Source organism: Podarcis cretensis (assembly GCF_951804945.1).
Source record: "Podarcis cretensis genome assembly, chromosome: 2".
In the NCBI taxonomy this organism is placed as follows: Eukaryota; Metazoa; Chordata; class Lepidosauria; order Squamata; family Lacertidae; genus Podarcis; species Podarcis cretensis.
The window spans coordinates 20,889,728-20,902,986 of NC_137171.1; the positions used below are offsets into that span (position 1 = coordinate 20,889,728).

At 48.1% G+C, this 13,259-nt stretch overlaps 1 protein-coding gene across 8 annotated transcripts in view; it reads left to right on the top strand.

Moving 5' to 3' along the window:
* Positions 1 to 13,259, top strand: part of ITGA7 (integrin subunit alpha 7) — a 90,368-nt gene that overhangs the window by 52,409 nt on the left and 24,700 nt on the right. For 7 of the 8 annotated variants that reach the window (XM_079965358.1, XM_079965359.1, XM_079965362.1 and 4 more), the window contains 4 exons: positions 332 to 459; positions 2,929 to 3,008; positions 4,847 to 5,102; positions 6,123 to 6,245. In XM_079965358.1, the coding sequence (XP_079821484.1) occupies positions 332 to 459; positions 2,929 to 3,008; positions 4,847 to 5,102; positions 6,123 to 6,245 (587 nt within the window). Of the gene's footprint in view, positions 1 to 331; positions 460 to 2,928; positions 3,035 to 4,846; positions 5,103 to 6,122; positions 6,246 to 13,259 lie in introns of those variants that run through there. The other variant, XM_079965365.1, reaches the window with a different exon arrangement.

The window sequence follows — 13,259 nt, forward strand, 5'->3', positions numbered from 1 at the left end:
ATTTTAAGGACCGATGTAAGGGAAAGTGTGTGTGTGTGTGGGGGGGGGGTTACACAAGCCTTTGGCATTTTCCTTTGTATGTAAATACAGGCAGAAGAGAAACTGCAGTCTATGCTTCTGATATAGGGGGTGGGGTAGAATGTGCCTTAGCTTAGGACCCCCCTATCTTTTAACCTGTCTTAGCCCTCTGCATCCCACAGCTGCCCAGTTGTAGTGGGACCAGGGATCAGAGCATGCTTCTAATTGCCGCCCCCGCCATCCCAGGGACCCCTGTCACACTCTCCCAGCTCTCTTTCTCAGTCCCACTAACGCTCTGCTCCATTTCTTTCAGGTTGTTGGTGGGAGCGCCACAGGCGGCTGCTTTGCCGGGTCAAAAGGCCAGCAGGACTGGCGGCTTGTATGCCTGTCCCTTGACCCATGAGATTAATGACTGCCAACGAGTGCCCATCGATGAGGGAGGTAAGTGAGCAGCACTATGAAAACACCCAAGGCTGTCACATGCTCTAGTTATCTCTTGCTTGGACTACTGCAATGCGCTCTGTGTGGGGCTACCTTTGAAGGTGACCCGGAAAGTACAACTAATCTAGGATGCGGCAGCTAGACTGGTGACTGGGAGCGGCCGCCGAGACCACATAACACCGGTCTTGAAAGACCTACATTGGCTCCCACTACATTTCCGAGCACAATTCAAAGTGTTGGTGCTGACCTTTAAAGCCCTAAACGGCCTCGGTCCAGTATACCTGAAGGAGCGTCTCCACCCACATCAGCTCAGTCCAGACACTGAGGTCCAGCTCCAAGGGCCTTCTGGCGGTTCCCTCACTGTGTGAAGTAACGTTACAGGGAACCAGGCTGAGGGCTTTCTTGGTAGTGGCGTCCGCCCTGTGGAATACCCTTTCACCAGATGTCAAAGAGAAAGACAACTACCAGACTTTTAGAAGACATCTGAAGGCAGCCCTGTTTAGGGAAGCTTTTAATGTTTAATAGGTTATTGTATTTTAGTGTTCTGTTCAAAGCCGCCCAGAGTGGCTGGGGAAACCAGCCAGATGGGCAGTGTATAAATGATAAATTATTATTATTATTATTATTATTATTATTATTATTATTTGTCATTCAGTGTCTGGTTTGGATCAGGGTGATTAAACTGGGGTCAGTTTGGAATTGGAGTTGGGCATGATGATGATGATGATGATTTTATTTATACCCCACCCATCTAGCTGGGTTTCTCCAGCCACTCTGGGCAGCTTACAGCATATCTAAAAACATAAAACAGGGATGTCCAACAAGTCGATCGCGATCTACTGGTCGATCCCCGGGAGGTTTTGATAGATCACGATTGATTGCTGGCTCCTCCATCCGGCCTCGCCCTGTCCTCTAGATCGGCAGTACGAAAGACTGAGGTCTCGCTGCGAGACCAGCTGTTTCATAAGCGATCCCTTGGTGAGCGGTTTAATTCATTTTTTCCTTTGCCCTGTTCCCCCCCAATGGGTTTACCTTTCCCTAAAAAGGTCATCAACTTTGCCCTGATCCCCCCCCCCAAACAGGACGTTCCTCCCTAAAAAAAGATCAACAACAACTTTGACCTGAACCCCCCCAAAATTGGGTAGATCATTCCGTCCCTGACATAAAACATCAAGCATTAAAAACCTCCTGATACAGGGCTGCCTTCAGATGTCTTCTAAAAGTTGTGTAATTCTTTATCTCCTTGACATCTGAAGGGAGGGCGTTCCACATGGAGGGCACCACTGCCAAGAAGGCCCTCTGCCTGGTTCCCTGTAACTTTGCTCTCACAGTGAGGGAACCAGCAGAAGACCCTTGGAGGAGGACCTCAGTGTCCGGGCTGAGCGATGGGGGGTGGAGATGCTCCTTCAGGTATACTGATACCATTTCCTGCATCCTGTGCATGGCTTAATTTGATCCTGCCTGGATTTTCCACAGTGTAAACCCGCAACCTGCTTTTCAGTCACCTGCTCACACTCTGAACATGTTAAGAATTGGTTGAGTGACTGAACGCATATTGATTGCATTTCCTTTACCATTATGTAACAATACCCTGTTCTCACAAGCGTGCCGGCACCTTGACCTCCAGAAATTTAGCACAAGCTGTACTAAATCTTATCTGGATCAATTCAGTTCTCCTTAGAGGACAATGAGGAGTATTTCTATGGACACTGGCTTGGATCGGACACCTTGGCATTCCAGCATAGAATTATGCTGCCAGTCTCACACCCTTTTCTGGGTTCCTACCACATTGTCACAAACATGCTTCCCAGAGTATTCTATTCCTTAGGAGCAAACTACGTGTGATACGGGAGGTCGGCAATTAAATTTGCCAGATTTCTTAAAAGTGACTGGAGGTGTGCATTAGGTGGACGGGAGCAACAGTACTATGTGAGGGAGATTTTATGCTGCATCTCCAGCCCAAATTGCCTCCATGGAGCTTCAGAGAGAAACACAGAACTACTTGCATTGTACCTGCTCTTAACTGAGAGATCCTGTCAAGGCCCATGCGTGCTATGTAAAATCCTGGCCAGTGCACCAACACAGATTCATTACGGCTGCTCTGTTGAGTGCATTCAGCTTACCAGAACTGCTGAATATGGCAGGGCCCGGATTGACACCTGAATATTTTCCCTCCAAGGCTCATGGCTGCTTTGGGGAGGGATTTAATACCCCCCCACCCCACAGTCTTTATGCAAATCAGGCACCGTACATCTAATTTTAGCTCAAGACGCCCATTTGTGGATCTCCCAAGACACAAGTAGTCTGGCCCTCACTGGCCACTGGATTGGTTGAGGTTATTTCCCGTCCCAGCGTATTAGGAGAGGAGCAAATGCTCCATATCCCGTCCTGCATAATGGAGGGATGAGCTTGAATCCTCTCCCTAAGTTGAGATTGATATCGCCTCTCCATCTCCTCCACACCTTGCAGTTGACCTGAAGAAGGAGAGCAAGGAGAACCAATGGCTGGGAGTCACCGTCAAGAGCCAGGGCCCCGGCGGCAAGATTGTGGTCAGTGGCCATGGATGGATGGATGGGTGGGTGGTCATTCTGTTAACCTGTTTGGGTCTGGATTTCAGAATATAGGCTGCTGTCCTCTGTGTTGTATATAGCAGGAGAAGAGGCTCCTTGCTCTTTCCTCAGGGTTTTTTCTTTGGGGAGGGGGGAGGGACGGTTTAGTGCAGTGGTTCCCATTCTTTTTTTGGCCATGCCCCACCTAAGCATCTTTAAAATCCTGATCTCCACCCCCAGGGACATAAAATGCTTATTATTCAAAAAGTGAACTCCTATTCACATGGAGGAAGCCTAAAAGGCAATTCACTGTTAATAACTCATTCTCGAATTGCCCCCCTTAAAAACCAGATTGCCCCTTTCCCTGTGGGGCATGTGCCCCGTGTTGGGAACCATGGGTTTAGGAGATAGTGGCAAGAGTTATGTGGAAGCAGGTGGGTGGAGGGATATAAAAGGAGACAGATTTCAGATGAGCTGAGGACAGATGGGATAAAGTAAGGTTAAGAAGAGCGCCCCCCCCCCTTTTGTGTTCACATTAGGGCTGGGCGATATCTGGTTGTCAACATCGCGATATATCACCAGATGAACATTGCAATATACTGATAACATCGTGATGTCTGAAATAATTGGCTGGCTTCATGGCTTTTCCCACATCATGATTTTTGCCTAGCACACCAAACGTGCATCATGATTTGTGATATATTGCCAGGTCAAAAATTACGAAACCCATAGTAGGATATGAACTCTAAACCAGTTTTGGATTATCATATTGACACTGTATATCGTCCAGCAGTGGAAACCAATTCTAGGTCATTTGGTAGGTGGGGTTATTCAGAAAGGTGTTCCTGTATTTCACACACCCGTTAAGAGGATCATATTCAGTGGAGTTCTGTGAGGCTCTCCTAGGTATCTGCTCTGCTTCCTGGATAGAAAGTTCAGCTTTTCTGTGTCTTGTAATTGAAACACCCTAGGAAGGGGTGTATAGTTGGGGAAGGCTCAACTCTGATAACATCCACATGAATAAATCATTCTAGTGGTGTGTTTGCTGTTTTGTAAAGAGGAACACACACTTCTTTACACCTGTGTCACTTGGTAACAGCCCAGAAGTCAGGATGTATTAAGGATTTGTTGATCTGAAATAACAATTTGTGAACATGGTCCGTGTTTGAGCCAATTTACACCATCAGAGAAAGCACACACTAAGTTCTTTGTGCACATGGAAAGCCAGTGTGTTAGGGAATAGGTTAGGCAAGCCCTTATTACTGACATGATTGCTTTCTGAGTGCAGGGATCTTTTTTACTTTTTAAACGACACTGCCAACATGGGCTGCCATATGTCCGGATCTATCATTTTTATTGTACTCTGTATGTGTTTATGACAATAAACTTGAAATTGTCAACCCTAGATATACACAGTTGCTGTTCATTGTGGAGGGGAGTTGTGCAAACTAAGAGTTGGGCCTTCTTTCTGAACGACCTTGGGAAGAGAAAGCACAACTCATTGATTATGCTTTCCTGCTTTTTGAAATCTTCTAACAGCATCATCGGTTTCTCGCCTTGGAATATTCCCTTTCCACCTGTTTATGTGTGTGTCCTCAGTAAGCTTTGTTACCCAAGAACTGACTTAGCTTGGAGTAAATGTTGTCATATGGTCTTCCATATCGGGACATTTCAATACCTTCTGCTTAGATACCATAAGGGAGCAATTAAGCCACGCAAATAGCTTCCTGGGTTAAATGTTTGATATAACCACGCAGTTCTGTGCAGGAATGCCAGAAGGTAGCAGGTTTTTTTTCCTAACCACTTTTCCATGTCCTTTCCCTTCCCATGTATCCCAGACCTGTGCCCACTTGTACGAAGCACGTAACCGGGTAAACGAATCTCTGGAGACGAGGGACGTAATCGGCCGCTGCTACATGCTCAGCGAAGGGCTGCAAGTCTCTGACGAACTGGATGGCGGCGAGTGGAAATTCTGCGAAGGGCGGCCCCAGGGACACGACCGCTTTGGCTTCTGCCAGCAAGGGGTGGCGACCGGCTTCACTGCAGATAGGCATTATATCCTCTTTGGAGCGCCTGGTACCTACAACTGGAAGGGTAAGCTGGCACACATATACCTGACCCAGGGTGCGTGGGGAGCATTAAATAACATAGCTCTGACCCGACATCCGTCAGCATTATGCAAACCAACTGTGCTGGGTTTGGAGGCCATGACAGCCTCCAGCGGGCCAGTTGGTGAAGGTCCTGTTGCTTCCCCCAAAATTAGAGAATGGAGCATGGCCAGAGGGCATCCTCCGTGCCATTTCCATTTCATTGGGAATGTGCCTTCTTTACCAAGCACAGGGAGCTGCCTGGTCAGACCTCTGGTTCATTCTGCACTGACTGGCAGCTGCTCCCCAGGGTTTCAGGCAGAATCTTCCCCCCCACCCTCCACCCCTGAGGATGTCAAGAGTGAAATCAGGACTTCCCGCATGTGCTCTGTCATTGAGCTAAGGTGAGGTTACAAGATTTTTTTCAATGAATCTGGGGACACTTTTCAACTTCAATTGATTTTGTATGGGGACTGATTTGTAAATCTGGGGACTGTCCCCGGGAAATGGGGACGTCTGGTAACCTTAAGTTAAGGCCCTTATCCAACATGACCAGTACTGCACCTCTGTGCCAGATGGAAGAGTCAGTGGGTGCTCCCACCTTGATCAGCACCCCCCCCCCTTGTGGTGGTCAGCATTGCTGATGATTTACACCTCCTCCAAGGAAACGCTAGTGGGATGCATGGCAGTTCTGACCTTTGATTGCCTAGTAGGTAGGGGTGTCCGTACCACGTGAATCACCGATGGGCATGCCCATCACGCACCCCTGCCATCTCTTTGCCACTTGGAACAGCCCAATGAGCGTTCCAGTTCTGAGTACCTGCTGGGTTGTGAACCCACACACCCCATATGGACCCGGTGGATGAACCAGGTACAGCTTCCGAGTCTCATTGGAGGTAGCTGGGAAAACTGCAATGTGCAATTCACCCACGCTCTGCTGTCGTACTGTGCTGTGAGGCCGTGGTTCCTCAACCCAACCTCTTCCTCCCCCCTCCCGCCAATCACTAACAGGTGTTTGGTTTGGCAGGGACCATACGGGCAGAGCTGAGTGGCTTGAATTTGAGTTACTACGACGACGGGCCGTATGAAGCCGGGGGAGAGAAGGACCAGGACCCCTCGCTCATCCCCTTGCCTGCCAACAGCTACCTTGGTACGGGGTTGCACCCGGCAGGCGAAGCATCGCAGAGCAATTGGACAGGCCACCCGCAGGGCAGGGTGTTGATGAGGCTAACGAACAACATCTGGAAAGGGGCTTCTGGCTTCAAGACTAGCCATAAATACAACCATGAAAAATAATAACGAGAACTCTTATTTGTGGGATTCTCAGTAAGCAGACATTTCATTCTCATGACCTTAGGGCAAACCTGGCTAAACCAGTTTGCCAGTTGCTGACACTGGTGGCTCAGAGACAAGGCAGTGCTGGAAAAAATCCCAGCCAGGTGCGACCCAGGCCCTGCTAAGTCTCCCCGACTCCTGTCCAGTGCTCTGTGATGCTTCCCTGCCTGGGCACCAAGGGTTTCTCATACTGCTAACCTCTCTCTCTTCTCTCTCTCTCTTTCCTTCCGTTGGCCTTGCAGGGATATTGTTTGTGACAAACATTGATAGCTCAGACCCTGACCAGCTGGTCTATAAAACGCCAGAGCCCAGCGAACGGGTTCCCGGGAGTGTTGGAGATGTGGCCCACAATAGTTTCTTAGGTTTGTAAGGTGTTGGTGTGCCCGTCTCCTGTGATTTCTGCCTCTCGCCCTTTGTCCCCGGAAATCCATCTTCTTCTTTAGCATTTCTCTTTTTTCTGCTAGTCTATGTTGTTTTCCCCTTTCTCTTGTGTTTTGTCAGTCCCAACAACCCCTCCCCCCCAAAAAAAACCCCACCAATACATGAGTGGAGTGGGGTAGAGCAGAGAGCTACAGATTCTGATTTAGCAATAGTCACGTAATTTAGGTGGCTATGACAGATTTAGGAGAAGCAGTTCTGGGTAAGTGGCTTTATAATAACTGACCTCTAGGTGCAGTTAGTCTCTGTATGCGTTATCATTAGTATCTTAGGTATTAAATTGACTTTTTGCCGTGGGCCTTTTCTGCAGGTGCACCCTAATATTTGGAAAGCCCTCCTTAAGGAGGCATTCCGGCACCAACATTATAAGCTTTTCAGTGCCAGGTGAAGATCTGTCTATTTAGCTGGGCATTTTTACATTGTAGATCTTTTCCCTGCTCCCTGAATTCTATTTTACTCTGTTTTTAAGCTTTTAAGCTTTTGGGGTTTTGTTGATTTTGATTTTTTAAACCTATGTCTTGCATTTCATTTATTTGTTGGTTTTAAATTCTATTTATAGATTACATGAATCTTATTTGCACTTTTGTATAGTCTGTAATTTTTTTTAAATAAAGGGCAGCTAAGAAAGATTTGAAACATATAAACAAACAAAACCTATGTTTAAAACAATTAGAGAAGAAGTAGAGGAGCACGAGAGGTTTTGTGTGTGCTTCGAAGAACATGTGCTGCATTCGGTGCGTTGAAGAAAATAATCAAGTTCTGTGCTCCAAAGAAATTATGCCGTTTATATGTTTTCTTGCATAATGTTGGTATGTTTTAGTTTCATCCCAGTATTATCTGAGCTTCTGAGAGAATATAGAAGTTTCAGTTTTGTGTGTATGAAAGGGAGGAGCACAGTAGAACTGGAAAAGAAGCCAAATGTTGAGCTGTAAGCATAGATTGGAGTGGAAAACGTCACAAGAGAGGGAGTGATAGCCATGAAGGGCAGGTTTGAGCTTGGTCACAAAAGTTCTACCTTCCTAACAGGAGCATCTTTTGCTGATACTGCAAAATATATCCTTGCAACCCTGACAGCTAGAAACCTGAATCGCAATCACAACCAAGCTCTTTTACGGCAGAGTCTTCAGTGGGGGAGATAAAACCTAGGATGCAATTCTATGCACTTTTACCTGGAGATGAGTCCCTAGTGAACACTGTGGGGACTTCCTTTTGAGTAAACAGGCATACAATTGCACTTAACTATGGAAGATTAGCTACTTTACAGGGATGCTGGATTTGCAAGGCAAAAACTGAGAGGTCCTGAGTACTGCCTTGTGGAGTAGAGGGTGAGACTTGGGCCTTGACCTTGGGCCGGCCACCATCTCTCTGTGAGTAACCTACCTCACAGGGTTGTTGTGAGGATGAATTGGGGAGGGAAAGAAGAACCATTCTCCTTGGAGGAAAGGTGGAGTATAAAAGCAATAATAAGAATTAAGAGTGGAGCACATGCTCAGTTCTTCCAGTGCAACCTAAAAGTGCTTTGCTTTTGGCTGGATTGTATTCTTGCTGTTTTCAAGAAATGAAAGATGAGATTCCTGGGAATGGGGGCCAGATTCCAGATAATGTACAGCATTCCACAAAAACAAACAAGCCCCCCAAAAAAGAAGCAGCAGGCAAATTTCCCAGTGTATAAATAGCAACTTTACACACACATACACACACTCAAACATGCCCCAGCGCAAACATGGCATACATGCACTCAGAACCAACTTGAATGTTTTGAAAAAGCATCTTGCAATGTTTGCCTACCGGTGGGGGGTAGTTCAGTCGGTAGAGCATGAGACTCTTAATCTCAGGATTGTGGGTTTGAGCCCCATGTTGGGTAAAGGATTCCTCCATTGGACTCGATGACCCTCAGGATCCCCTTCCAGCCCTACAGTTCTACAATTCTACGGTTCTAACAAGGGCAGGTCTGGGACTGCGGGCTTGAATGCTCTCCTACATCATAAACTCTGTACACTTTGGAAGGTAGCACATAAGAGAGAAGTCTTAAGCTGGGACACTTCTCTCTGCTGCGCTCACTTTTTACATAAAGGCCATTTTTGACATGGGGGAGCTTTCCGAGATGCCCACTCAGACCTTGGCTTCACACTGCTTTCTGTTTGGAATTAAACCAAACCATGCTACCTGGTTTGGGTTGCTAACTCCAGACTGTGGATTGTGGTCTGTTGCTCCCTCTAGGGGAGGAGTGATGCCGGAGCAATCAGTGTGTTCATGGCCTGCCGTTAACTATGGTTTGCTCTCATGAGCAAACACAGCCTGCAAACCCTCCAGGCTCCTTGCAGTGGAAATCCTGCACCGGTGACTGGCAGGGGATGGGGTGACGTACACTGCTTGAAGCCTGGCTACAGGCTCCTCTGAAAACTAGGTGCCCTTTGGTCTGATCAACATCAGAGGTGCAGGGAGCTTTGAAAGAACATAAGGGCGTGACGTCTGGCCATAGATCTATGTAGTCTAGCACCGTGTCTCAGTGGGGTGTGAAAGAGGTAGCTGCCCTCTGTTATTTATATCCGGTATATATTAATTAGAGGTATCCTGTCTGATTGAAGAGGATTCGGTTTCTTGATATTACAGCTACCAACTACAGATAGACCTATGCCCAGTGAGCATGGCTAACCTTTTTAAGAGCTATTTATGCTAATGGCCTGCCCCCCCCCATCCTGTAGCAATGGATCCCGTAAGCTAATCTCACACTGCATATCAATTGGCACTTCCTTTTGCTTCTCCTGAATCTGCCTTCAGTAAGTTTCATTGGCTGACCCTGAGTTCTAGCAATTTGAATGGACACCTCTCCTCTGTAGAGCTGTGAAGGGCCCTTATTAACATTCGGCCCCTGATTTTACCCAGATCCATTGGGTGGAGGTGGCAGAGACATTTGGCAACTGCAGGTGATGGTGGCGTTGGAAGGGACATAGAATGTATGTCCCAAGGACTGGCATCACCCGCTGCCAATCCTCTGCTGTAAATGCTAGCCAGCAGGACACCAGCTGAGGAGCAAGTGGGTCATTGTAAGCTGGGGGGTGGGGAGGAGTGGGGTGAAAAGCTGCAGGTGGGGTGGGAACTGCTGTGTAGCTCACAGAGCATAGACAAGAAAGGTAAAATGCAAGCAGGGAAAACTATGTAGTGCAAGAGGAGGAGGATTAGATCACAGATGTGGGGGTTGGCACTTAGGGGAGCCTAGAACCATCCTTTTGCCACTGACTGCCCCTTGTCGCATGGTGTCTGTGTTGCTTGTGCCTGTCTGCATGCTTGTTTCTAAGCAGTGGGGAAGAATGCTCATTCTGGCTGATCCTACCTGATGCAGGAGCTCCATGCTTGGTCCATCATGTGTTCTCCCATATTGTAAGATGCAGGTGGCGCTGTGCTCTAAACCACTGAGCCTCTTGGGCTTGCCGATCGGAAGGTTGGCGGTTTGAATCCCTGCAACAGGGTGAGCTCCCGTTGCTCTGTCCCAGCTCCTGCTAACCTAGCAATTTGAAAGCATGCCAGTGCAAGTAGATAAATAGGTACCGCTGTAGCGGGAAGGTAAACGGCGTTTCCATGAGCTCTGGCTTCCATCACGGTGTCCCATTGCACCAGAAGTGGTTTAGTCATGTTGGCCACATGCCCCAGAAAGCTGTCTGTGGACAAACGCCAGCTCCCTTGGCCTGAAAGCAAGATGAGCGCCACAACCCCATAGTTGCCTTTGACTGGACTTAAACATCCAGGGGTCTTTTACCTTTACCTTTTACCTTCTAAGACAGGGATATGGAACCTTCTGGCCTCCAAATATTGTTGGACTCCAACTCTCATTAGCCCCAACCACAATGGTCAGGGATGCTGGGAGGTCCAGCAGCATCCAGATTTCTCACCCCTATGCTAATGCACCAGAACTTCCTGGCATTACAGTGGGCCAATCACTGAACAGGGAATGGGGCTGTGGGGCAGCTTTCTACTCACAGTTGTCCCCGCCCCCTGCTGTCCTCAAAGAGAGCATCCCTTGTCTCACAGTAGGAAAGGAACCTAGTGGGATTCAGCTGCTGCTGATGGAGAAGTGAGGGAGACCTTACAGGGCTGGGGCCAAAGATTTCCTATTTTAGTTCTGTCACAAACGCTCCTGCTTCTTTCCAGCCCCACCTTCCTCCAACAGCCTGCCTCCTCCAACCCTCCCAGTCTCCCACCCAGCTTACGGACTGCTCTTGCATGCATGCCAGCCACAGTCTGCCTTTGCTTCCCACCTAGCCACCATTTCACCCATTACAGCCCCTCCTGCCTCCTCAGAGCTGGACAGACGGCATATCCAACACGTTGCCCTCCAGATGTCTTTGAACTATAGGCTAAATTCAACGAAATAGTTGAGCTAGCAGGGACCAGTGCAATGAGTCCCACTGGCAATGCAGGGCTTTCCCCTCTTTCCTCCACCCTGCTGGATCCAGGAGTACCCCCCAGAACAGCATGCACCAGAGAAAGAGGGGAAATATTTCCATCTGGCAAGCAAGGGTCCTTGCACTGATGGGATGATCACCTTAGCATGACCTTGAGTTCCATCCCAGAACTCTCATCTTCTCTAACCTTTGACCCTGCTGGCTGGGGCTGATGGGAGCCATAGTCACCACGTTGGCCAACTCTGAGCAATGGCTGTGCCATGGATAGGACCAGATTTAGTCCCAGGGCTACAAAGTGCCTTTTCCTATTTCCCTTGCCACCTAACACCATCCCTTCCAAGTTTGATCTTGGTTCTTCAAGGGATATTTTAGAGCTGTGGTTTAATGCCAGCACTATCGTCGTTTGAGCCCTTCCATGCCAGCAGGCTTCACTTGCTGCTCTGGAAGAGTCCTCCTGGCTGTTGCCTTTCCCCCTTTCATTTATTCTTCCCTCTTTTCAAGTCCCATGTGCTTTTGGGGCTGAAAAATGGTTGTGGCTGAGAAGCAGAGAAGAGCTTTGAGCGCAGCGCCCTCAACAAACTGCAGTTTCCAGGATTTCTTGGGGGAAGTCACGTGCTTTCAATGTATGGTGGTACGTAGGCAGCCTATGCCTTGAGGGCTGCTTTCTGGGGAAAGCCTTGCATGCCCTATCAAACACATCTATCCAAAACCTCCTCCTCTCCAGAGCAGAGGCCCCCGATTCCGCTGCTGCTTCCCATCCCACCACGCAGAGGCTACTTGTAATGTATATATAAGGAATCACATTTGCATTCCTGGCCAGTGTCCATCCCTCGGCCGTGGACTTTCTCCCAGTTCTCTGGCTCCCACAACACACAGTGGGGAAGGGCGTGGCAGGGAGAGAGTGGGGGTGGGAAGCAGGGGGTGGAGAATCCACGGGCTTTTCATGCAGGAAGAATCTTTTCAGAAAGGCAGATTTTCGTCATGAGAAGTATTTAACTCTGCAGCCATCAGAGATGGTGGGAGGCATCCCTGACCCCCCTTCTGCAGCTAGTTCGCATGTTTCTCAATTGCATTTGTTAATTCATTAAAATGTATATAAATTTTAATTGCCCTTTGTTGTGATGCTGAAGGCCAGCTTTAAAAAGCAACAGCAGCAGCTCTTTAGAGAACTAATAATAATATTAATAATAATCTTAAAGAAGGTGACTGCTTTAAAACCAGTCAGCTGGACATCCTGCTCCTGGCCTGTGCATGTTTCACAGTCCTTGGACAGATCTTGCTGCTCCTTTAAGAAGCCCGTTCTTTAGTGCAGCCTTCCCCACCCTGGTGTTGGTCAGACATTGTGGGACTCCAATTCCTATCATCCCATACCATTTGTTCTGCTGGCTGGGGCTGATGGGAGTTGGAGTCCAACAACTTCTGGAGGTCAGTGTGCTGGCTGACCTGCTGTAAATCATAAATAGGCAGACCCACATTATCCATATTCATGGCTAGATAATGCCACAAACCCCCGCTGCTTGTGACACTTGTGTTGTGAGTTGGCCATTACGAGCCTATCCACACATATTTTGCCCTGCTCTTTCCAGCCGCAGGTATGCGCTTAAAGCTCTGTGCCCAAGTTTTTTGGGGGGTGGTGGTGGTGGTGATGGTGTTACCTCTGAGCTTTCCTAGTAATAATTCGCTCTTTAGCAGTCAATCGGAGGAAAGTCAATTCCGGTTTTCCTCTGATTGCTGTTTACTCCAACTGAGCTTTAAAGAGCGGGTTTTCATGGGGCAAGCTCCAGAGCAGAAATAGAGGGTGCTCAGACACAGAGCTTTAAAGCACGTACCATGCCTGGAAAGAGTGGAGGAAAGGTAAGTGTGGATAAACCCTAAATTAGCCCTACTTTCAAGAAACATGAAGATATGCAATTCCAACTTCAAGCAGCAGAGGAGGCAGATGACATGTTCCTTATCTTACCCACTGAGACTAACATGGGATAGGTGAA